Source organism: Penicillium cataractarum, assembly GCF_028827025.1.
Source record: "Penicillium cataractarum strain IBT 29864 chromosome Unknown utg000008l, whole genome shotgun sequence".
NCBI classification, from domain to species: Eukaryota; Fungi; Ascomycota; class Eurotiomycetes; order Eurotiales; family Aspergillaceae; genus Penicillium; species Penicillium cataractarum.
Genome location: NW_026622744.1, coordinates 2,004,114 through 2,024,902, shown reverse-complemented (window position 1 = coordinate 2,024,902; position 20,789 = coordinate 2,004,114). Strand labels below are relative to the sequence as shown.

At 50.9% G+C, this 20,789-nt stretch overlaps 9 protein-coding genes across 9 annotated transcripts; 5 read left to right on the top strand and 4 right to left on the bottom strand.

Annotated features, from left to right (window-relative positions):
* Positions 1 to 2,393: 2,393 nt before the first annotated feature.
* N7496_009873 (arsenic resistance protein) lies at positions 2,394 to 3,782 on the top strand (the record flags this gene model as incomplete). The annotated part of the gene is made up of 4 exons (XM_056702786.1): positions 2,394 to 2,673; positions 2,775 to 2,917; positions 2,976 to 3,062; positions 3,114 to 3,782. 4 exons carry the CDS (start codon positions 2,394 to 2,396, stop codon positions 3,780 to 3,782), a joined length of 1,179 nt encoding a protein of 392 aa, XP_056551786.1.
* Positions 3,783 to 3,843: 61 nt separating this feature from the next.
* Positions 3,844 to 4,877, bottom strand: N7496_009872 (uncharacterized protein; the record flags this gene model as incomplete). The annotated part of the gene is made up of 2 exons (XM_056702785.1): positions 3,844 to 4,785; positions 4,854 to 4,877. 2 exons carry the CDS (start codon positions 4,875 to 4,877, stop codon positions 3,844 to 3,846), a joined length of 966 nt encoding a protein of 321 aa, XP_056551785.1.
* Positions 4,878 to 5,842: 965 nt separating this feature from the next.
* N7496_009871 (uncharacterized protein) lies at positions 5,843 to 6,712 on the top strand (the record flags this gene model as incomplete). Its single annotated transcript, XM_056702784.1, has 3 exons — positions 5,843 to 6,389; positions 6,443 to 6,524; positions 6,601 to 6,712. The coding sequence occupies 3 exons, from the start codon at positions 5,843 to 5,845 to the stop codon at positions 6,710 to 6,712; spliced, it is 741 nt and encodes a 246-aa protein (XP_056551784.1).
* Positions 6,713 to 7,678: 966 nt separating this feature from the next.
* N7496_009870 (putative C6 transcription factor) lies at positions 7,679 to 10,534 on the top strand (the record flags this gene model as incomplete). The annotated part of the gene is made up of 1 exon (XM_056702783.1): positions 7,679 to 10,534. The coding sequence occupies one exon, from the start codon at positions 7,679 to 7,681 to the stop codon at positions 10,532 to 10,534; it is 2,856 nt and encodes a 951-aa protein (XP_056551783.1).
* A 1,204-nt stretch (positions 10,535 to 11,738) lies between these two features.
* Positions 11,739 to 13,385, bottom strand: N7496_009869 (uncharacterized protein; the record flags this gene model as incomplete). The annotated part of the gene is made up of 4 exons (XM_056702782.1): positions 11,739 to 11,951; positions 12,452 to 12,578; positions 12,643 to 12,942; positions 13,009 to 13,385. 4 exons carry the CDS (start codon positions 13,383 to 13,385, stop codon positions 11,739 to 11,741), a joined length of 1,017 nt encoding a protein of 338 aa, XP_056551782.1.
* Positions 13,386 to 13,779: 394 nt separating this feature from the next.
* On the top strand, positions 13,780 to 15,401 carry erg24B (uncharacterized protein; the record flags this gene model as incomplete). Its single annotated transcript, XM_056702781.1, has 3 exons — positions 13,780 to 13,859; positions 13,913 to 14,217; positions 14,293 to 15,401. The coding sequence occupies 3 exons, from the start codon at positions 13,780 to 13,782 to the stop codon at positions 15,399 to 15,401; spliced, it is 1,494 nt and encodes a 497-aa protein (XP_056551781.1).
* A 249-nt stretch (positions 15,402 to 15,650) lies between these two features.
* N7496_009867 (tRNA-specific adenosine deaminase) lies at positions 15,651 to 17,391 on the bottom strand (the record flags this gene model as incomplete). The annotated part of the gene is made up of 2 exons (XM_056702780.1): positions 15,651 to 17,023; positions 17,238 to 17,391. 2 exons carry the CDS (start codon positions 17,389 to 17,391, stop codon positions 15,651 to 15,653), a joined length of 1,527 nt encoding a protein of 508 aa, XP_056551780.1.
* A 214-nt stretch (positions 17,392 to 17,605) lies between these two features.
* N7496_009866 (splicing factor 3B subunit 5 family protein) lies at positions 17,606 to 17,935 on the top strand (the record flags this gene model as incomplete). The annotated part of the gene is made up of 2 exons (XM_056702779.1): positions 17,606 to 17,848; positions 17,924 to 17,935. The coding sequence occupies 2 exons, from the start codon at positions 17,606 to 17,608 to the stop codon at positions 17,933 to 17,935; spliced, it is 255 nt and encodes an 84-aa protein (XP_056551779.1).
* Positions 17,936 to 18,550: 615 nt separating this feature from the next.
* N7496_009865 (uncharacterized protein) lies at positions 18,551 to 20,713 on the bottom strand (the record flags this gene model as incomplete). The annotated part of the gene is made up of 1 exon (XM_056702778.1): positions 18,551 to 20,713. One exon carries the CDS (start codon positions 20,711 to 20,713, stop codon positions 18,551 to 18,553), a length of 2,163 nt encoding a protein of 720 aa, XP_056551778.1.
* Between the last annotated feature and the right edge of the window lie 76 nt (positions 20,714 to 20,789).

The following is a 20,789-nucleotide window of genomic DNA, read 5'->3' as shown; positions in this document are numbered from 1 at the left end:
CCCCGCACTTTCTCCGCGTCCCAATGTCCAGGTATGTTTTATCGCAAAAACACAACGGGACTTCAGAATTCCTATCGATCATGGTCAACTGCTATGAGATGTTAACCTTGACCAGGTGCCAAATCGCTAAGAAAAAATCTCAGTAGATTCTCCTAGAGAATTCCCGATCGTCCTTCCTGATGGGGAAACTCCTACTGGGTCGGTCCTATGAGCTTGGATTCCGATACTCCGCGAGGGCTTGGAGATTTTCCACGGTCTCTACTAGAACTCATTTGTGGCGTACTCGTTCCCACATGGCTTATGCTTGTCGTCTCCTGGGTTCAACCGGCTCAATTCACATCCAGTCCGTGGGTCGTACCCGGCTCCCGTGTTTCTACTTTAGGGCAACTTCGAACATGTCAACACATGTCCCAAAGTAGAATGAGACTAATATCCAACAGGATCGTTTCTAGAATATTACCCCCTCCATCCAAGTGCCGTAACTTGGATTTTTTTTCAAGTTAATTTCTGTGATGCGATGACGCATCTATCGGCGTCGCCAAGTGTTGGCTGCCGTGGAGACCGGGGAGGCGCCCCCCCAAAAGTGCGGGGCTCCAGGCTTCATGCCGACTGCAGAAAACCCCCCACAGTGTGCTTGGCTTAGAGACCTTCCGTGCGCGTTTTTTTCCACTGTTTGGTCAGCGCAATGGGGATCGAGTTTTCCTCTAGTTAACCAACTAACTACTACTAGCTAGTCTAGCTAGTTAGTAAGTTTGCCTAGGTCAGTCGATACCTACTGTTCTTGGCCGAAGAAGCCATACTCACATTTTGTCGGTTGCTAGCGTGTGCAACGTCCACAGCAAAGTATGGATCTGATCTGCCCATCGCAATAACGATCCCTTGTTTTATCCTCCGATCGACTCGATCGGGCAACCTGCCGTGTCAAACAGGGACCGAAACGCTCCACCCAGTCGGCCCAGGACGACGGAGGCCCTTCGCGGATGTCACTTTACTACCGAGATGGCCAGCCGTTCTATCCATAGTTGATGCGTCATTCGGGTTCTGGACACCGGCATCCTAGTTCCCCCACGCTACGCACCGGCATCGGCCAGGGATTTCGAAACACCGATCAATCCACCCAATCGGCATCTACAACAGAACAGACTTGTCGGCATTTGGCTATTGATTACATGCGTCATCCGGATTTAACAATTTCCTTCGTTCCATCTCCACATTGACCTCTCGGGAAAACGATACGAGTGCGGAGAAATACCGCCTTTTGTCGTCCCATCGGCACCGAGTGTGCGCGCCGAGCCGACAAATTTCTCCGCTCAGGTGGAGTAGGTAGCGCTACATCACCATAGTGTAGATATGCTGCATAGGCGCCACCAATAGACGGAGGATACTAGGCCCATCAGATTATTTTTTCCTGAAGTTGTGAGTATGTGAACGAAGAATGGATAGAAGTCTAACGGCTGGGCTGTCATGATTTTCGGGATTTGTCAAATATTCGGGATTTGTCGATGCCGAAAGTTTTCCGAGTACATGATTACAGCGATACAGTACGACGGCACCGGATCTATCTTGAGATGAGTTATAGGCTGATCTCTGTATTATTTGCTTTGCGTGGCTGGACGCCACACTCTAAGCATCATGTGTACTGCATAGTCGGCTATTCTCACGGCTAATGCTTTGTGTAAATTCATTGTCTGCTAATATGACATTATCTCTATAACCGGGGATTATGAACATAAATATGGAGTAGAGTAGACTCGAGAATATGGATTGATTGGGCCCATGATCTTGATAACGCTTTAATGCCGTTTAATGTCGTTAGGAGCTAGATCGAGCACTTCCCCTTCTAGTGCCAGACAGATTTCTTTTGTGGCTTCTATTCCTAGACTCAAATCGACACACTCTATCGCCATGACCCAGGGAGACATAATAAATGTCAAAACTTAGGTGTAAAACAGCTTTCAAGATCCTTGTATCTAGATTTGATCAACCAATTAGATTCTCCCCATCGTGTCTACCCAAGATACTGGGGCAGCGCATGTAAATGCGATCCCATAGATCCCAAGTTTCCTCAACTACCTTGGTCAAATGACCTATTTTTTCTCCATTTACTTGACCACAATTATCGTATTATTATCGATCTCGCTCCCGTGTTATCGCTAAAGGCTCTGTTATCCGCATAGTTTACTCCTTTCCTTTACCCCGTTTAGATATCAACCTTGCAGGCAATCACGTGCCTGAATATCCCGTTCCAAGATGTCACCCCTGTACGCTGATTGGCCCAAATCCCGCAAACTATTCAGACAGCTACGAACACGACGATGGCGAATATGGAGAGAGAAAAAAACTCATGAACACCCTCCTTTCTCTATTCATCAAAGTTTCTCAAGGTCCATGAAATGACCGACCTAGAAGCTAACAAGGCCTCAAGCCTGGAGAATCACCACCACCTCCAGGAACACAAGGTCAGCGAGAATGGCACGGAGGTCTCGGACTCGAATGGCGCTTGCCAGGAGGACAAGCACAAGTCGGTTTTCCACCAGCTTGGACTCCTGGATCGGTTCCTTGCCGTTTGGATCTTCCTTGCTATGGCTATAGGTATTATCTTGGGAAATTTCGTGCCAAGTACTGGTCCAGCATTGCAAAGAGGGAAATTCGTTGGTGTGTCTGTGCCGATTGGTAAGTTTGCTTTTTTTGTTCTTAGCTCTTTTCTTTGTTACAGTATGGGGCCGGATTAAGCCCGGGGGTCGAGGCAGATTTCTGATATCAAAGCGTTTTAGCTGTCGGTCTACTGGTTATGATGTACCCTATCTTGTGCAAAGTACGATATGAAACGCTGCACCGGACCCTTCGACAGAAAGCGTTGTGGGTCCAGGTTGGGTTTAGTATCGTTGTCAATTGGATCGTGGCCCCTCTTTTCATGGTATGTCCTTGATCGAGCGTGGTAAGACCTGAGTTATTAGTACTAATGGTGTGGGCAGTTGGGACTAGCATGGGCATTCTTGCCGGATGAGAAGGAGTTGAGAGAGGGATTGATCTTGGTTGGAATTGCACGGTGCATTGCAATGGTACGTTTTTATTTCTATAAACCCCCGAAAATACCTTCTTGTAATGTCTAGCTAACAAAAGGGAAAAAACGACAGGTGCTCATCTGGACAGGTCTTGCCGGAGGAGATAACGAGTACTGCGCCATTCTAGTCGCCATCAATTCCGTATTACAGATGGTGCTGTTTGCGCCGATTGCCATATTGTTCATTGGAGTCATCAGCGACGACGATATCCCCTTGCAGTATTCACTGGTCGCCAAAAGTGTTGGTGTCTTCCTCGGTATACCACTCGGCGCAGCCATAGTGACGCGATTCGGACTTCGCAACCTGATCGGAGAAAAATGGTATGATCAGAAGTTCCTGGTGTGGGTCAGCCCTTTGTCCCTCATTGGGCTGCTCTTCACGATCATCGTCTTGTTCGCCTCGCAGGGTCGTCAGGTCGTTCATCAGATTGTATCCGTGGTCCGAGTGGCGGCGCCTCTGATTGTGTACTTCGCGGTGATCTTCCTGGCCACACTGGTGATAACTCGGCGCTGTGGTTTTGGATACGAACTGTCGTGTACGCAGAGCTTCACAGCAGCGAGCAACAATTTCGAGTTGGCAATCGCAGTGGCGATCGCTACTTTCGGAGTGGATAGCAATCAAGCGTTGGCAGCCACTGTTGGTCCTCTCGTTGAGGTTCCCGTGCTGTTGGGATTGGTGTATGCAGTCAAGTGGTATGGCAAGCGGAATAGTTGGTAGTGCAGCAGCCGGGACCAATAGGTTGTGTTAATAGTAATAAAATAATTCCGGCAACAGCAGATCACATGCCGTTGCTGATCTCGTCCAAAACTTGGAACAAGACTTGATTCTCAACTCGGCAGCCATCCCCTCTAGCCCCGGCTTTGAATCCAGCCCAGAGTCTTTTTCGGATTTCCTCAATATCGATGCCGTTTATATTGTACTGGTTGATCAATTCTTCTGCCATGCTACAAAGAGTCGTGTTCAGTAGATCATCGTCACACTCGGCCATCGCGTCGCCTGGTGAGCAATCGCAGAGGGAAGGATTCGCGAGCTTCGGCTGGATCGACGGCTGTTGCGGCGGCTGTTGCAACGCCTGTTGCGATGATTGTTGAGAGGATTGTTGCGAAGGTTCTTGTAAGGGTTGTTGTAATAGCTGTGGCTCTTTCGGCTCAACTTTCACGGGTGTGCAGCCGGTTGGTCCACAACTACTTGGCGCGCAAGCTGTGGGAGCGCAAGCTGTCGGCGCACAAGCACTCGGTGCAGGAGCAATTGGAGCACAAGCATTAGGAGCGGAAGCTATTTGTGTATAGGAAGTAGGTGTACCGCCGGTCTCCCTCGGGGTTGAGCCATCAGTCGCCATGCTACATGCACTCGAGGCGCTTGCGCGCGCAGAGCTTGACCGTGGGTTGGTCTCTGAGGAACTAGACGGTGACAATACGGGCATCTCTACCGGTCGCTGCATCGCAGGGATCGCGACTTTTCGATTGACCGCCGTGCCTTGATCGGCGATTTGTAGATACTGTTGAACCAGCTCCGCCGAGATTCCAAGAGACCCTAGTAACGTCCTCAAGTGGCGGTTCTCCGCTTCGAGTTTCTGGCTGGCCAGCCGATGCTGGATGTCTTTCTGCTGGGCTTCATTTTTGAAAGTCGCCAGTCGTTGCTCTAGCTCACGGACATACTCCTGCTTTCGCGCTCGGCTCTTTCGCTGGTTCTCACGAACACGCGCCAGGCGCTCGATGTTCTTCATAGAAAGTCAGGCACCAGCATTCTTGGAGTATCTTGGCGAGCTAAGGGTCCTGGGCAACGCACCTTCTGGCTGTTCTCAGCGTCCATCGCGCGCCGATTCTCGGAGAGATACACGAGTTTGCAGCTGCTTTGCAGGGATAGGGTCAAGCCTTGAGGCGTCCGCTATAATCGAATCGCGGCGTCATCATTTCCATGTCTCCTGAGTTTCGAACCCTATTTCGCGGTGGCTTGGATGTCACGTGTTTTTGCACGTTTTCTGCCTGATGCATCTGGTATCCGCTCAGTGGCGACTGCATTTGCTGACAAAATGATTTCTAACCTTCCAAAGGTACCTAATTACCCTCAGTTACTTCCAGTTTGGAAGCTCCAACCTTAGGGTATCTTCTCCCATAGAGTGTAGGTATAGCTAAGGTTCTCCTAGATCGCATCCCGCTTGATATGGTCCCCTTTTACGCCAATCTCCGATCAGTTTTCAGATAAGCAGTGGCCTGCGCAGGGTTTAACACGTAAAGGGAGGCAAAAAGGGGAAGTTGCGCCGATTGGGTACTCCAGCAGAAGCACGAGCCCTCTCCGGGGTAAAGAAAAGTCATGGTCATGGCTTTGCAACAGTTAAAGAACCTTGAAGGGGGAACATTATCACATTTCATTACATCAATAATCATGGAATATCCAGGCCTGGCCGGAAGGCAAATCCTCGCCCAAAGCGTGCTGCTCGCACTGCATGATTTACCCGCAAACGATCACCTCGGGTACTCCAACGACGTCACTGCCCGTCAGTCGAGGCAATCGAGGCGAATTGGGGAAACTTTGGGGAACTCTGGACTGGACGAGCTCTCGGATCACCTGGCATGCTACCCCCAGCATTATTCTCCCTGAGGGGCGCCAGTCTGGAACATTGCTTTTTTCTCTGAATTCTATGCCCCTCGGCCCGGATGTGAAGGTTCATTCCTGCACTTTTCCCCCTTGCGGTGGTACAGCTCCTTCTACTCATCGAGGTCGCGCGACACTTCTCCTCCCCCTTTTAAGATCCTCGCGACCCGCTCTAGCCTGTCATGGTCTCCACGCGACATCATCCCCGCGACTTTCCCTCGCCGGAGAAAGCTGCCAAAGAGCTCGTCAAGTCGTCCCCTGCGCCAACCACCAACGGCACTGCGCGCAAATGGGTTCATACTCCATCTGCTGCGCTAACAATTTGGCTCGTCGTCTCCGTTCCTCTAGTCATATGGGATGCGACTTATGTACTCTTGCGACCGCATAGTATGCCGGGAGGTCGCCTGCACTCGCCCATCTGGACCCTCTATGCGCTATACGGGACTGTCGATTACCTTTATGGTTGGCCCGCGTACAATGCGCGTAATGGTTTCACTGCCGCGCAGACCGTGATGAACGTGGTCGAGACCCTGGGCTACTTGTATTACCTATGGATTGTGTACCGACACGGTGCCACGGTCGTTACTGGTCGCGGCGGCAAGAAGGTCAAGAAGGGCTTCGTGTGGCTTCTGACTGGTGAGAAGGTGGTTGCTGGACGAACTGGTGCAATCGCACTCCTGGTTGCTTTCACCGCGTCGGTCATGACTCTGAGCAAGACTATCCTCTACTGTAAGTCGATTTCCGTTTACTTATTAGGTAGTGTTTGGTATTGACTTTGATAGGGCTGAATGAGTTCTTCTCGGGCTTTGAAAATATCGGCCACAATGACGCTGCCACTCTTATCATTCTGTGGATTATTCCCAAGTAAGTTTAGCTCGACACATTCGATCTACATTCCCAGTCACCTTGAGTCTTGATCTAATAAAACCGTCTACTATAGCGGCCTGTGGATTGTTTTCCCTGCCTACAGTATTTCCATTCTCGGCGAAGAGATCCTGAATGCCCTGGAGCAGGTCCCGCCGCGCCGACCAGGCCGCCCAAAGTCCTCATAAGCTAGTGGTGAACCTTGGCAGGCGATGAGCTTCGAAAGGCCCAAAGCTGCATCGGACGAAGCTCAAATCGAGTCATTACGCTATTGGGTGAATGACTTCTGCTGGAATTGGAAAGCAAGTTTGTTTCTATTTTCTTTAGAGCTGTTGGTGCCGGTGGAAGAAGCTGTGCATCATGAGTCATGTAAGAATGATGAAGTGGAATATCGTTATTTGAGCCTCTTGGCAGCAGGGAAGACCCTTGTAACTATCACTATATACATCTACATACTATGAACAAAGATCGGAGCCCTTCTGGCCTTTCGGACCAGTCGCCAGTCCGGACGCCAACCGATCGATCGTCCTACCATAGAGGTTCGGCCCGAATGTGGACCACCTGCAGGGAACTTGGGGGGAACATGGGTGCTAGCTAAGGTATAGCGTGAAATAATCTATTCAATAGCTTTGATATGATCATCCCCGGGGAATCAATATGAGGTCTGTTGCTCCTTTCCAGCATCAAAAGTTGTAGATCGAACCATGCGATCATAGCCGAGCTCGGATGCGAATCACGGAGTATGTAACTGTACCCTCGAGCCTCGTGGGCCCCAGCACTGTTCTTCTTTTTTGTCTCATTTTGCTCAGCCATAAAGCTCGTCGTCTTGTGGCTGAAGTAAGACAGCTTTTTATTCGCTGCTTCAGATATTGCTGATGTGGACGTGACAGCTCAGTAATTAAGGCGCTACCAGTGGACGAAGTTGCCAAGCCGCCATTCGCCGAAACCTTTCCCCATATTCCTCCTTCGTTCTCCTCATTTTCTCCTCCACCCCGAACTTCCTCCCACCGCAGTCGCCCGGCATCCCACCTTTCGCATCACGCCGAAGAAAAAATTCATCGCATCTTCCCAGGCTGGAGCTTTCATACCCCCGCTCTGCTCCGACCACGCTGAACGATGCTCCGGGCCTGGGTCCTGGGGTATCCGCACCCGTCATGATCCCTGCCGACTCTGACGACTCGCCATTGAAGACTTCTGGTGCTAGCTTCGGCTTAGTCCAGGAGGATTCAACGGCTGGCCTAGATGATTTCGATACACAAAGCCATGCAAGCTCCCGCGAACACGGTAGCACACATGCCCACGACCCCGCAACGGGGGCCGACAGCGGTGGACTAGACAACCAAGGCGACGATACCACACGAGACGGCGCCGGAGAAGGCGCCGAGCTAGGGCCACTTGATAAAGATGGGAGACCGGCCTGGAGTGAAATGAAGACCAAGGCGGGGAAAGAGAGAAAGCGACTGCCGCTGGCCTGCATCGCCTGTCGCCGGAAGAAGATCCGGTGCTCGGGCGAGAAGCCCGCGTGCAAACACTGCACTCGCTCACGAATTCCCTGCGTCTATAAAGTTACGACGAGGAAGGCAGCTCCGCGGACCGATTATATGGCCATGCTGGACAAACGTCTGAAGCGGATGGAGGATCGCGTGATCAAGACGATTCCCAAAGATGAAACGAGAGATATGCACTCGATCGGGCGGTCGGTTGTAAAGCCCTCTGTACAAACACAGGCTTCGAAAGCCCAAAAGAAAAGAAGCGCCGATGAAGCATTTGCGGCGGAGATGGAGGGCTGGACACGAGGAGAGCGTCGCCCGCCACATGAGACTTTCCCCATGACCCGAGAACCCAAGTCCTCCGATGGCACCGGACTTCTGACCGAAGGCGCAGAGTTCTTGCCTTCTCTAGAGATCCAGGAACATCTCGCAGAGGTCTTCTTCGACTGCGTGTACGGCCAGTCATACCTCCTTCTACATAAACCCAGCTTCATGCGACGACTCAAAGCCGGCACCGTTCCCCCCGTCCTCATCCTTGCTGTTTGCGCAGTATCCGCGCGATTTTCCACCCACCCACAGCTCAACTCAGAACCTCCTTTCCTCCGAGGAGAAAATTGGGCCAATCCGGCAGCAGCCATCGCTCTGAGCCGGCACGACGAACCGAATATCACTATTTTGACCGTCTTCCTACTCCTTGGGTTGCATGAATTTGGAACATGTCACGGTGGAAGAAGTTGGTCCTTTGGAGGACAAGCATTGAGGATGGGATACGCGCTACAGCTTCATCAGGAGCTTGAAAGTGATCCATTGCTCAGTCAAAAGAATGGCGCCAATTCGCAATTGAGCTTCACAGATCGTGAGATTCGGCGGCGCACGATGTGGGCATGCTTTTTGATGGATCGTTATAATTCATCTGGAAGTCAACGGCCACCCATTGGAAATGACAAATTCCTCCAGATCCAACTGCCCATCAAGGAGACGCATTTCCAAATGGAGATTCCTGGGCCTACGGAAGATTTGGACGGAGACGTGCTAAATCCTACACCCGAGAACTCCGGCCAGCTATCCAATGCCAAGGAGAATATGGGAGTCTCAGCGTACATTATCCGAGCAATCGTTATTTGGGGACGCATTGTCGATTATTTGAATCTTGGCGGAAAAAGAAAGGATCCTCAGCCACTTTGGCATCCTGAATCGGGATACATGCAACTAAAACGGCAAATCGAAGAGTTCTCTGCCTCACTTCCGAGTGCTCTGACTTTCACCTATGAGAACCTCCAGATTCACGCCGCGGAGAAGATCGCAAATCAGTTCTTATTCCTGCACATTATCACGCATCAGAACATGCTATTTTTGAATCAATTTGCCATTCCTCTATCGCCTGGTGGGCGGCCTCCTCGAGACATGCCGAAGCCATTCCTGAGCAACGCCGGTCGAGCCGCCGTGGAGGCTGCCCATCATATCTCCGTGCTCTTCGATCGCGCATCAGCCTATCCACTTACCGTGCCCTTTGCTGGGTACTGTGCATACACGGCGAGCACTGTTCATATTTGGGGAATCTTCTCCAAGAATGTGCAATTGGAAGCCCGGTCCAAAGAGAATCTACGCCACACCTACCGCTATCTGAATAAGATGAAAAAGTATTGGGGTATGTTCCACTACATGGTGGAGAGTGCCAAAGACCGATACCGACAATTCGCCGATGCCGCCATCAAGGGATCTGTAGCAACGCAGAATGGCACCTCTTTGGCTCCCATGTTCCAATATGGTGACTGGTTCGACAAGTATCCTCATGGTGTCTCGAGGCTGCACTGGGAAGATCCAGACACTCGACACAAGGAGACAGGCGAGGACGCAGTCATGGGTCAGAAACCTGACCTCCAGAGCGTGGAAGACTTCTTTGCCAGTCTTTCTCCAACGCCGCAGCACGCTGTGCCGCGCAGAACCCGCTCGCGGAAGAACAGCAAACTGTCCGACGGCACTCCTAACCCTAATATGGACCAGTCTCCCCAGTCCATAGATATGGCCATGGGGAATACTCCCGGCGTTCCAGGCAGTGCTTTCCCACAGCCCTCTTTGTTCTCCCAGAACGGAGCCATGTCATTCGGCCAGCCACCCTTTGACTTCAGCATTCCACCGGATCAATTGCCACAGTTGGATCGGCAGTTCGTATACGGGTCGTTTTCTGACTTCGATCCTACCAGCTTTGTTCCGCCGAATAACCCTTCAATGCCACCCCCACCACCCGTCAATGGTGTAGATGCCCAAACCCCAGACCACTCCCTCTTTACGGGTCACCTTGATCCAGGTGCCCCGGCCGGAACGGGCGAGTTCTACCAGCCCAGCGCTTGGTTCCTCCCATTCAACCTTGATCCGATTAGCAGCGGTCCACCCCCACAACCAGCAGGAGGCCCGACTTCTGCTCCAGGCCCGGGCAGCGATCTGTCTGGGTTAGGTGGAGCAGGGAATCTGCCCTTGGGTGCGTATGACCTTGGAATGGGCGGGTCAGACATGAAATGAGATGGACGGCACTGCTCGTCTTGGATACCCCCTCCGCGATATGTCTACTGCTTTTTCGATGACCGCGACGTGGTGTTTTATTATTGTTATATGGAAGGATTTTTGGGGCTGGTGGATTTCGTTGCCTTGTACTGTCAATTATATATGTGGAAACCCTGGAGTAATTGCGATGTCTTTTTTATCTTTAATCGTGTATATATGCCCCGACCTCTGGTCAAGCATTCCAGTCCAATCTCCAACCTTAGGTCCGCTATACCTAAAGTAGCAGATCCTCCCGCCCAGCCTGTACTGTAACCTCATACCAAAATAACCAGACGTTACCTAGATTCAATTACCCCACCCTAACATTGACGTGTGATTGAAAAAATTTTCACCGCCGCTTCTTCAACACCTATAACCCCGCTGCACACCGGAACTTAGGGCACACTACCAGCTGGTATATACAAAAATGCAAAAAGAAGAAGTGTGCATCATCCGTGAATCGAACACGGGCCTCGTCGATGGCAACGACGAATTCTACCACTAGACCAATGATGCTGGTTCTTGTAAAGTTGTGGCAAAAAATGTTATATGGATGCCCCACTGGCTAGGCCCCGGTGTCGGCCCGGGGCTACAACCTATGTCTGGGCGGAAATCGGTAAGCCGATAATAGACAATTGCAATTGAAATGAGTTCTCTAAACTACAATGGGGCTACCAAATTGATGAAGATGATTCTGGCATAGATAGTCAGAGAGGGTTTATGACAAGGCTGGTTAGGTTCCAGGCGGGTAGAAGAAGGAATTTGGGAATGGATGATGGCGCAAATATATAATCGCAAGTGGAGAGCGTACAAAAATGAAGAAGGATGGATGTAAAGTTAAATGCCATTTATATAGCCACATGAAAAATAGAACAAATAATCAGGTGGAGCCATAGGTTTATTTCATAGCTACCGAGGTCAAAGTCTGGTGTGTCTAGGGAAAGCCGCCTGTAACAACTGGAACCCTGCTGATCAGCATCGACAACTAGGTGACGACCAATCCAACGAAATCAATGGGATGTACTGGCACTCTACTGCATGTATAGGTAGTAGATGGCCTAGGCCCTAGCATGAGGTGCCCACTTGCAATTGCAAAGATTTGAATCATTGATTGTATGCGACGAACAATCTACAACCTGCGAAACCCGACGAGTTCGCGAGTAAAGATCAAGATACAAGTCTTCTAGTCATCCCACTCCTCATCAAGCTGATCTATAAGTCGATTCTCAGCATCCACATCCCGTCGTCCGCCGTGACCACCACCGCCTCGGCCACCAATCGCACCGATGAAGCCGCCGCGGCTATCACCGTCAGCGCGGACGTATCCACTGTTCGAAGGGGATCGCTTGAGGCGAAGACACCTTCCAAGCGATGAGAAGATGATGACGAACATGTCCTGTGGTGATGGAGAAAGATAATCAGCCCGAGTGCTCTCCTAGAAACGGCCATCAAGCAAAAACACGGTCAAGTCTCTGGAGGCAGTGGCATAAGGCACGATCCCTAAGGCACCGAGTACAATGAAATACACGTAGCTGACTAAATAAGAGAACGAAGGAGCGTGCACCGAAGGATGAAAATTGTAGCAGCTTTCTCCGAAAGGCACGAGGGATGTACAGGCTGCGGTCGACGCGCGGGATGCTGCAGCGACACCTGCATGGATAGGACACACTCGAGACTAACCATAGAGCCAGGCAATCCGAGAAAGATGAATGTAACAAAGACAAAGAATGGGTGTGCGCTTTTTTGATGCAATTGGGCTCTAGACCAGCTAGAGCCATCTCAATCCAATCGTGAAACAGGTAACCGGGGCGTGCTTGAATCTCCATGCTTGTGCGAAGCCGCATTGCCATGCCTGAACCTTCGAGACCGACATGGCACCAACGCCAGGAGACATACCTTGATAAAATCGAACATGCCAGCCCATAGGCTGAAGTTGGGACACTGGCGCCAACCGCGCTGGTGCATGACTGTCCGTTGATACGCACAGCCACCAATCAGATAAGCAGCCACAGCGATGAGCATGCTAGAAAGAAAGTTAGCATGAATTAAGTCTCAGCCACCAAGATATCTCGAAAACGAAGACTCACATCACACCGAAGACTCCACCCGGCCCCAGTCCGCCATCATTCGGGTCCACTGCGATTCCTCCACATGCAGCCGAGCTGCGAATCTCGAAGAAATACGTGCAAGAGTCCATGGTACCCACAAAGGAAGGAGTGGCCGTGTTTGCCGGTGCATCACGGTCGCAGAGGAAGGACATGATGGTGGACTTGGTGCGCGCGGAGGAGTTCTTGCTGGCGGTATTCAAATCACCGGGGCATGGGGAGCCGTTCGTATAGTTGAGGACAAGCTTGCGACCCCTGAAGAAGGGTTCAGAAGCTTGCTCACTGTGTGAAGGCGAGGAGAACGTTAGCAAATAGTGGGACTATCGAATGGATGCAGAGCATCTTTACCCTATCGAGTATATCTTCCCCGATTGCTCGTAATATGCGCTGACATTCTTCCACCGCGAAGACTCCACCCCAACCACATCCTCGATATTTTCAATGACCGGCGCGCAGACGTTAATGGTGAAGTTTGCGGGGTAGTCATGCCCCTTGGCGTGCCAGCTTTCTTCCCGCGCATCCTTCTCGACCTTCTTGCCGTCCTTCATTTCGGGTGGCGATAACGTGATCGCATTGAGATCAAAGTAGAGGCCGCTCGTTGGTGAGCGCGCCACACAAGGGGCATCGTCATTGAGGTGAGAGTTATGATCCGAGGCAGCGTTGGTGAGACCTGAGATGGCGGACCAGAGGAGGAGTGAATAATGAGTGGAACTGGACAGCTTCATGGCTGTAAGTGGGGGGTCGCCGAGGACCGGATAAAAAGAGAAGATGAAAAGAACGAGTGTGATGAGGTTCCGTTCAAGAGGCCAGCTCTCTAGTTTGCTGGATGATGCTTAAGGAAGGTGAGGAGGAGGCTGAGACCTCGAGTAGCTTACGTTGCATGCAGGTACAACCTGATTGGCGACTGACAACCAACGACCAGCGATGCGGAGAAGTGGCCCGCGGACGCCGACCGCTAGGGCGGATTCACGGGATCCGGTGTCGTACGCGCTCCGGGCCAAGCTTCCCTTCTAACAGCCTTCAAGGGGGTCTATTTATTTCGGCCTATCACCCCGCCCCGATTACCAGGCAAACTCCAATTACTCCAATTCACTCTGGTTGCCCTCTGCGGTTTTCAATATGGCACCTAAAAAGGCTGAGAAGCCCCAGATCCCAATTCAACCTGTCCCAGAAAAACGCGGCTATGAATTTGGTGGGCCGTACGTTAGCTCTGATCTAATCTCAAATTCCTTCTACTAACTTGCGCCACTAGTCTAGGAGCCTTCGGAATCGTCTTCGGTCTCCCTCTTCTTGTCTATACATTCACCTTCGTTTGCAATGATGTGACGGGTTGTCCTGCACCTTCGCTCCTGAGCCCGGCGACCCTGACCCTCGACAAGCTCAAGCGTGAAGTGGGCTGGCCCGAGGAGGGCATTGTTGGTCTCTATGATACTCGGGTTACACTGTGGACGCTGAGCTACTATGCTTTCAGTCTGTTCTTGCAAGTCTTCCTGCCTGGTCAGGAGGCGGACGGTGTTCCCCTGGCATGCGGTGGAAGACTGAAGTATAAGTTCAATGGTATGGCAAGCGAATTGGATGGAAATACCACTATGCGCAGAGAAGAAAGGTTACTAACTCATTTTGTTATAATAGCTTTCAAGTCTGCCATCATCATCCTCTCTGGCCTGGCTACCGGTACCTACATGTATGGCGCTGATTTCGTGGTCTGGACTTTTCTGTGGGAGAACTATGTTCAGGTCATCACCGCGAACCTCTTGATTTCTTCCTCGGTTGCGCTTTTCGTCTACCTGAAGAGCTTCACGGTTCCCCAACCCGGCAAGCCTAACCAAGAGCTCCGCGAACTGGCACCCGGTGGACACACTGGCAATCCTCTGTACGACTTCTTCATTGGCCGGGAGCTCAACCCCCGAATCCGTCTACCCATTCCATTCGTCAGCGAGGTATCGCGGACCATTGATATCAAGGTGTTTATGGAGATGCGCCCCGGTTTGCTTGGTTGGACTATCCTGAACCTCTCCAATGTGGCCCATCAGTATCGCACCTACGGCTATGTGACTGATTCCATCGTTCTGGTCACTATCTTCCAGGGATTCTACATCCTGGACGCGCTGTACATGGAGCCTGCAATCTTGACCACAATGGATGTGATTATGGACGGTTTCGGATTCATGCTGTCCTTTGGTGACGTTGTCTGGGTCCCCCACATCTACAGCATTCAGAGCCGCTATCTCGCCGTCTTCCCTCTCGAGCTTGGCTGGAGTGGAATTGCCCTCGTCCTGGGAGCCATTGCTGTTGGATATTCGATCTTCCGCGGTGCCAACAACCAGAAGAACCGCTTCCGCACGGATCCCAATGACCCCCGTGTGAAGCACATCAAGTTTATCGAGACTGCCAGTGGCTCGAAGCTGATGGTCTCTGGTTGGTGGGGCCTTGCCCGGCATATCAATTACTTTGGTGACTGGGTTATGTCGTGGTCCTACTGTCTGCCCACTGGCATTGCTGGGTATGCTATCATTGAAAGTATCAACCCCACCAACGGCGCCCTCCAGAAGCAGGCCGTACAGACCCCCGAGGCTCGCGGTTGGGGAATGATTCTCACCTACTTCTACATGCTCTACTTCGGAGTCTTGCTGGTTCACCGTGAGATGCGCGACGAGGAGAAGTGCAAGAAGAAGTACGGTGCTGATTGGGACCGCTATACCTCAATGGTCCGCAGTCGCATTATCCCGGGTATCTACTAGAGAGTCCAATTCGGACAGTTTGCCCGGGGAAAAATTCCTGTATTTGTATGAATTTACATGAAATGGGGGAGATAGACTGGTCGTTTGTGTCTCATATTGACCGTGAAATGACCTCGTTGGTGGGCTCGTTGGAGTCCAAAAAGTGTACATTATGAGGGGCCTGGAAAGGCCAGAAAAGCTTCTACATAGGTGAAGCCGGCTTATGACGTGTTATTGACTAATTGTAATATTCTTTACCATTGACTTCTGTCAACCCTTGCGCTTTTTTGGATCAACTAGAACATCTAGGCTCCAGCTTTCATCTCCTGTATTCGGAACCCACCCCTTGAGGATCCTTTTAGCATCGTGAATCGCTTCGAGACGAATATGAAGGGGATCTGTGAAATCGCCTCCTGTCCGCTTGAACTCTTCGTACGAGCTCGCATCCTTGATGGAGTGGGATGTATCATTGTCATCGGCACGGGTTTGGCCCTTTTCATGTTCATGGAGGCATTCTTTTGATCGAAGAATATTCCGAAGAAGACCCCATAGCTTAGCGCGAGATAGCGATGAAGCCCCTCGTGCCGTAGGAGTAGCTAGTCGGTTGCCCTGCTTAACCCCATTGATAACGGTTTCATATAGACCAGTTTTTGAACGTGCCAAGGTCGGTAGCGTCTTACTACCAGTGTCCAATGTCATCACACAAGGATGTGGCAGTGAGGACGCGGCCGTCCATATAGAGCTGACGTTACCCGGTTTGCTCTTCTTGAGGACGACCGTCGGATTTGTGCTATCACTCTGCTGCTCTGATGGTAGCACAGAACGGGATTGGACGGCCTTGGGTTTCGCAAATGGCCAGAGTGCTTCAACTTCCTCGACAGGAACCGAGAGTATCTCGAATGGTCGAAATCGATATCCAGTTTCACCTTCATCGCGGTCTGTGTTCATCGGCCACGATCGACCCGCTAAAGCCTTCATGCGGCCGTTCTCCCCGAAAGATCTTTCGCACCCAACTCGCGAAATCTCATCTTCTGGGAGAACGAGGCCGGCCAAGTATGCGTTCTCCGTCGGGGCAACTAGATGGCTTGTTTCGCAGGACAGTAAGGAAGATACTTGACGTAAGGCGAGTTTATCAGAACATGATTTGCTTCGGGTTGATTCTGCATCCATGCGTGCTGGCTTTCGACGAACGACACCGAGAAGAGAAAAATGAGCTCGGCCATCAAGGAGATTCTCCTCTTGAAGGTCGCCCGGAAGCGCTGGGCTTGGATCGGTATGGCGGGTCACTTGCCATGGTGTTGCGTCCTCTTGTGCTGCCATACATAACTCCATGCTCGCATCTCCGCATGGGGCGCATGTACAGTACATATAGAACTTGATATCGGGTTGAATCTCGAAGGGAGGCCAGTTGACTGATGTACCGGCCCCGGGCTGTGTTGGTTTTCTTCTGCGAATAAACGGAGACCTTGAGGCATGACTGTGCTCAGCATCAATGATATCATCTAAATTGATAACTTGATTGCTCTCCTCTATCGACAAAGCATGGCATTCGTTTAAAAGCCAGTAATTAAAAGCGCGAATGGCTAAGATCTCAGCATGACAATCATGGAGGACGAGGCCTTGACAGCACGGGATATGGGAAGCTGGTAAGCATTTTGCTCCGGTACTATAGGTATATTAGCCGAGAGAATCACTGAAAAATGATAAATCTTATCAAAGAAAGATTGCAAGGCTCTTGGGAGCCGAGAAACGTACGTGACAGATATGCAATGTAGGCTTTCTGAATCTGTATTTTCTCCTATTGCACAGTCATTATATTGTTATACTGTAGGATTGAACGAAACGCCTAATAAATACCCTTGACAGCCACAATACCAGTCATTGGAATCCATTCTCTAGATCCATCGGGGAATATCCTTGGTTTGCTTCGCGCCGGCAAGCCGTCAAAATGCGTGTGAACCAGCGTCGCTATTCGAGACGCCAGCGGCACCTTCCGTGTGAGATCAGACATTTATATCTGCGCTGAGCGCTATAAATAGCCTTGTATAATCATTATACGAATACTCCGTCGAGTCTAGAAGAGGAGGGTCAAGATGTTGAATGTGTGATTTTATATTCATCACGTGATCGGCCGCTCACCTCGCCGCGACCAGACTTCAATCAACCATCGATCCGTCTCCCCTCTGACAGACCTCAGACACATTCCATTTTCCCATACTTTCAAAATGGCCGACAAGCTTCGCACCCTCCAGAACCTCGAGGCCCTACAGGCCCGTTACATTGGTACCGGTCACGCCGACACGACCAAGTACGAGTGGTTGTCCAACATCAAGCGCGACAGCTGTGCTTCCTACATCGGTCATAACCCGCTGCTCTCTTATATGGCCGTTGGAATGGGCGAACCCAAGGAGAAGGTTCGCACAAAGATGCTGGAGAAGATGGTTAGGGGCGCTGGTAACCCACCAGAGGTACGTGCTCGTTTCGCGCTCACCGCGAGTTATGAGAGAGTCGTTCGCTAACAAGTTCCCCCTTGAATCCTTTAGACTCAAGAATAATGATTCTCTGAAATCGGCTAATTTACCTCTCAACAACAAAATTGGATACCCATACCTCTTCCCACCAAGGGAGCCTCTTCCAGAACCCATCGACAACTCCCCGATCCCTATCGCCGACCTGTGAGACTCCGTCCGAAGGCATACGAAACCGCCTTACTGCGCACTGTTGAATCATCTGCTACGATATGATGAATCATATCATGTGTCTTTTGCACAATAATCGGCGGGCAACGTCTCTGCATTGCATCTCAGACTCGCTACATTTACTGTGCTTTGACAGGGCGAGTCTCGCCAGACTAGAGCTAGTACAGGCCTTTGCTGCGTTGTACTCTCGGATTCGATGGCGATTAAAGCTATGGATGATTAAGTCCACTTGATGCATCTGCAACAGCCTTAAAATAGAGCAGATGCTCCCAGCGTCCGGGGTTTATAATAGATCCACAATTATCAAGCAATGGAGAAACTTGTTACGAGGCTTTATTTACCATGAAGATGAGGATTAGTCGTGGATCAAAAAGTACATACCATAGAAAACTAAATAAGACGATATTGCCAATAAGAAACCCCGACCATATCTTCAAGGAATGCCGAATACCTCAATAACACCCCATTCACTCAACTAGACTCTTCCTTCCCAGCCAACCTTTTATTCTCTGCCTGTAATGAAGAGACAAGATCAACCCACTTCTCGCGCTCCGCGCGTAACCGGCTAATCTCCTTCTTCAAATCTTTAACTTCCTGTCTCAATGTCTCATTCTCAGATTTTGATTTTGACTTCTCCGAGCGTTCCACTTGCTTGCGCTGTCGTGCCTCAATCTTAGAGGCTACTTTTAGCTGACTGCCCTCAATCTTGCGTAGTTGCTTCAAAAGCTTCGACTCCTCGTGGAAGAGCTGCGACGCAGCTTTGTGGATATGTCCTGGTAGTTCCGGTTTTTGCGTGCGTTCGGATGACGGTGTGTCGCCACTGCTACTATCACCATTACCGTTGGTCTTTTGGCTCTGTTGCTTACTGGAGGCAGAGTTTGGAGTTGAAGTGGGCTTTTCTGTGCGCTTGGGTAATCCGCTCGTGTCGCTGTCTACATCATTGTAGATGCCCCGGGATGGAGAGGAGGTGTTGCTTCGCGCTGGGATGTGCAGCTTGTCCAGCTCGGAGCGGACAGTTTCAAGTCTGGCATCGATTTCGCGTTTGCGCAAAGCCAGCTTGGCTAGATCTTTTTCATGACTTGTGAGTTTACCGGCTTTGGCTATTTGCATCAATTCTGCGGGTGGGAGGTCGGTTTGAGGGACATCGTCTAGTGCTGGGATGCCGAATCCAGATTGGGCGGACGATAGCGAGACTTGATCAAGGTGAGTATCGCGCGGCTTGGTATCAGACGAGATGGTTGACTTTGACTGAGGAGCTGAATGCTCATCTTGGTCATCTTCTTCTTCTAGCACCTTGGTATCATTAACTAGATGACCTGAAGCTGTCCGATGATGTGGGACATAGTCGAAAAATGCTTGAGGCGCGAATCGTTCAAGACCGGAGTTGAGCAGGCCAGTCACACTGGCAATCAAACCGTGATGGGACTGAGTGTCGGTCTCCACAGAGTCCGTATCTGAATCAGATAGACTGCCTTCATCTGAAATGGGCTCGTCGGCGAAATCCTTGGGCTGAATCTCAGGGCTTTGTGATGTCCCGATGGGCGAAGTGGCACTGTGCTTCCCATGCCTTTGTGGCTTATCATCCTCCACGGCCCAGTTGACAAATTTGGCAGCATCTACCCCGACACTCTTCGGTGTGCCTTTGTCGACCATCCACCTGGGAATACTGCCACCGGGATCACTCCTAGTGACCATGATCCACTCAACAGGATTGGTTTCTTCTTCCTCGCCATCAGCAGCATCAAGTCCATCTTCAACCAAGCCATCTCCGTTGTGGCTGTTGGCTTTTGACTTCTCCACAACGCCCTTGCTGGAGGAAGAGCTGCTGCTAGTCGTTCTAGGGATCTCCCGAATGAGTTCAACAGATTCATACTCGCCTCGAGTATACCCGTTTTTATGCGGTACATCTGGATGGTCACACGGCTTGGAAATCATCATCCAGCTTCGACCAGGCTGTTTCGTTCCGCCAATTCGAAGGCCGACATCCGATGTGATAATCATAGCCACAAAGTCCCGTGGTGCCGTGGGCTTGGGGAATTGAGCCGAGACATGATAGACCGTTACCTGGCCTAGCACAGAACCATCCTCGCCATTGACCTCAATTGACTCAATCTTCTCCTCTGCTCCAATACCACGAATGCAATTATCCGGTGTTTCTCCCTTCTCAATTTTTCGTCGGTTGACCTTCAGTGTCTCCTCATATTCCGAAGAAAGCTTCTTCCGCCACCGCGAGAATGGAAGACCGTCGTGTATGCTCCGTCGCCCGAACCAAGATCCCTTCCCGTCATTGGAAGACAATTTCCAAACATGCAATCCAAGAGGATTATCTTTTGCACCGCCCATTTTTATTGGCTTCCCCCAGTGTTTCTGCATCGACGTAATCTCCGAGTCGGTTTCGCCCACACGTGCAGACGACGGGACGATTCTCGTGCGAGATCTGGAATTCGTTGCCTGTGATTCCAGCTCATGATATTCTTCACGGTCGTATGGTGGAGGGTCTGGGAGAGATTCTGCTATGAGGCGACCACTCTTGAAAATATCGCGGACGTATTCACGGAGCGCATCGGGGGACTGAGGAACCTGGTCCCAGGACGTCGGTAGGAGAATTTGGAGGGCATCGTGCAAGGTGGCCATGGGAGCACCAGAGAGTCGGTAATCGAATCAATTGGAGTTGCGCAACACGAAGAAAAGGGTCACGGTCGTATAGTGA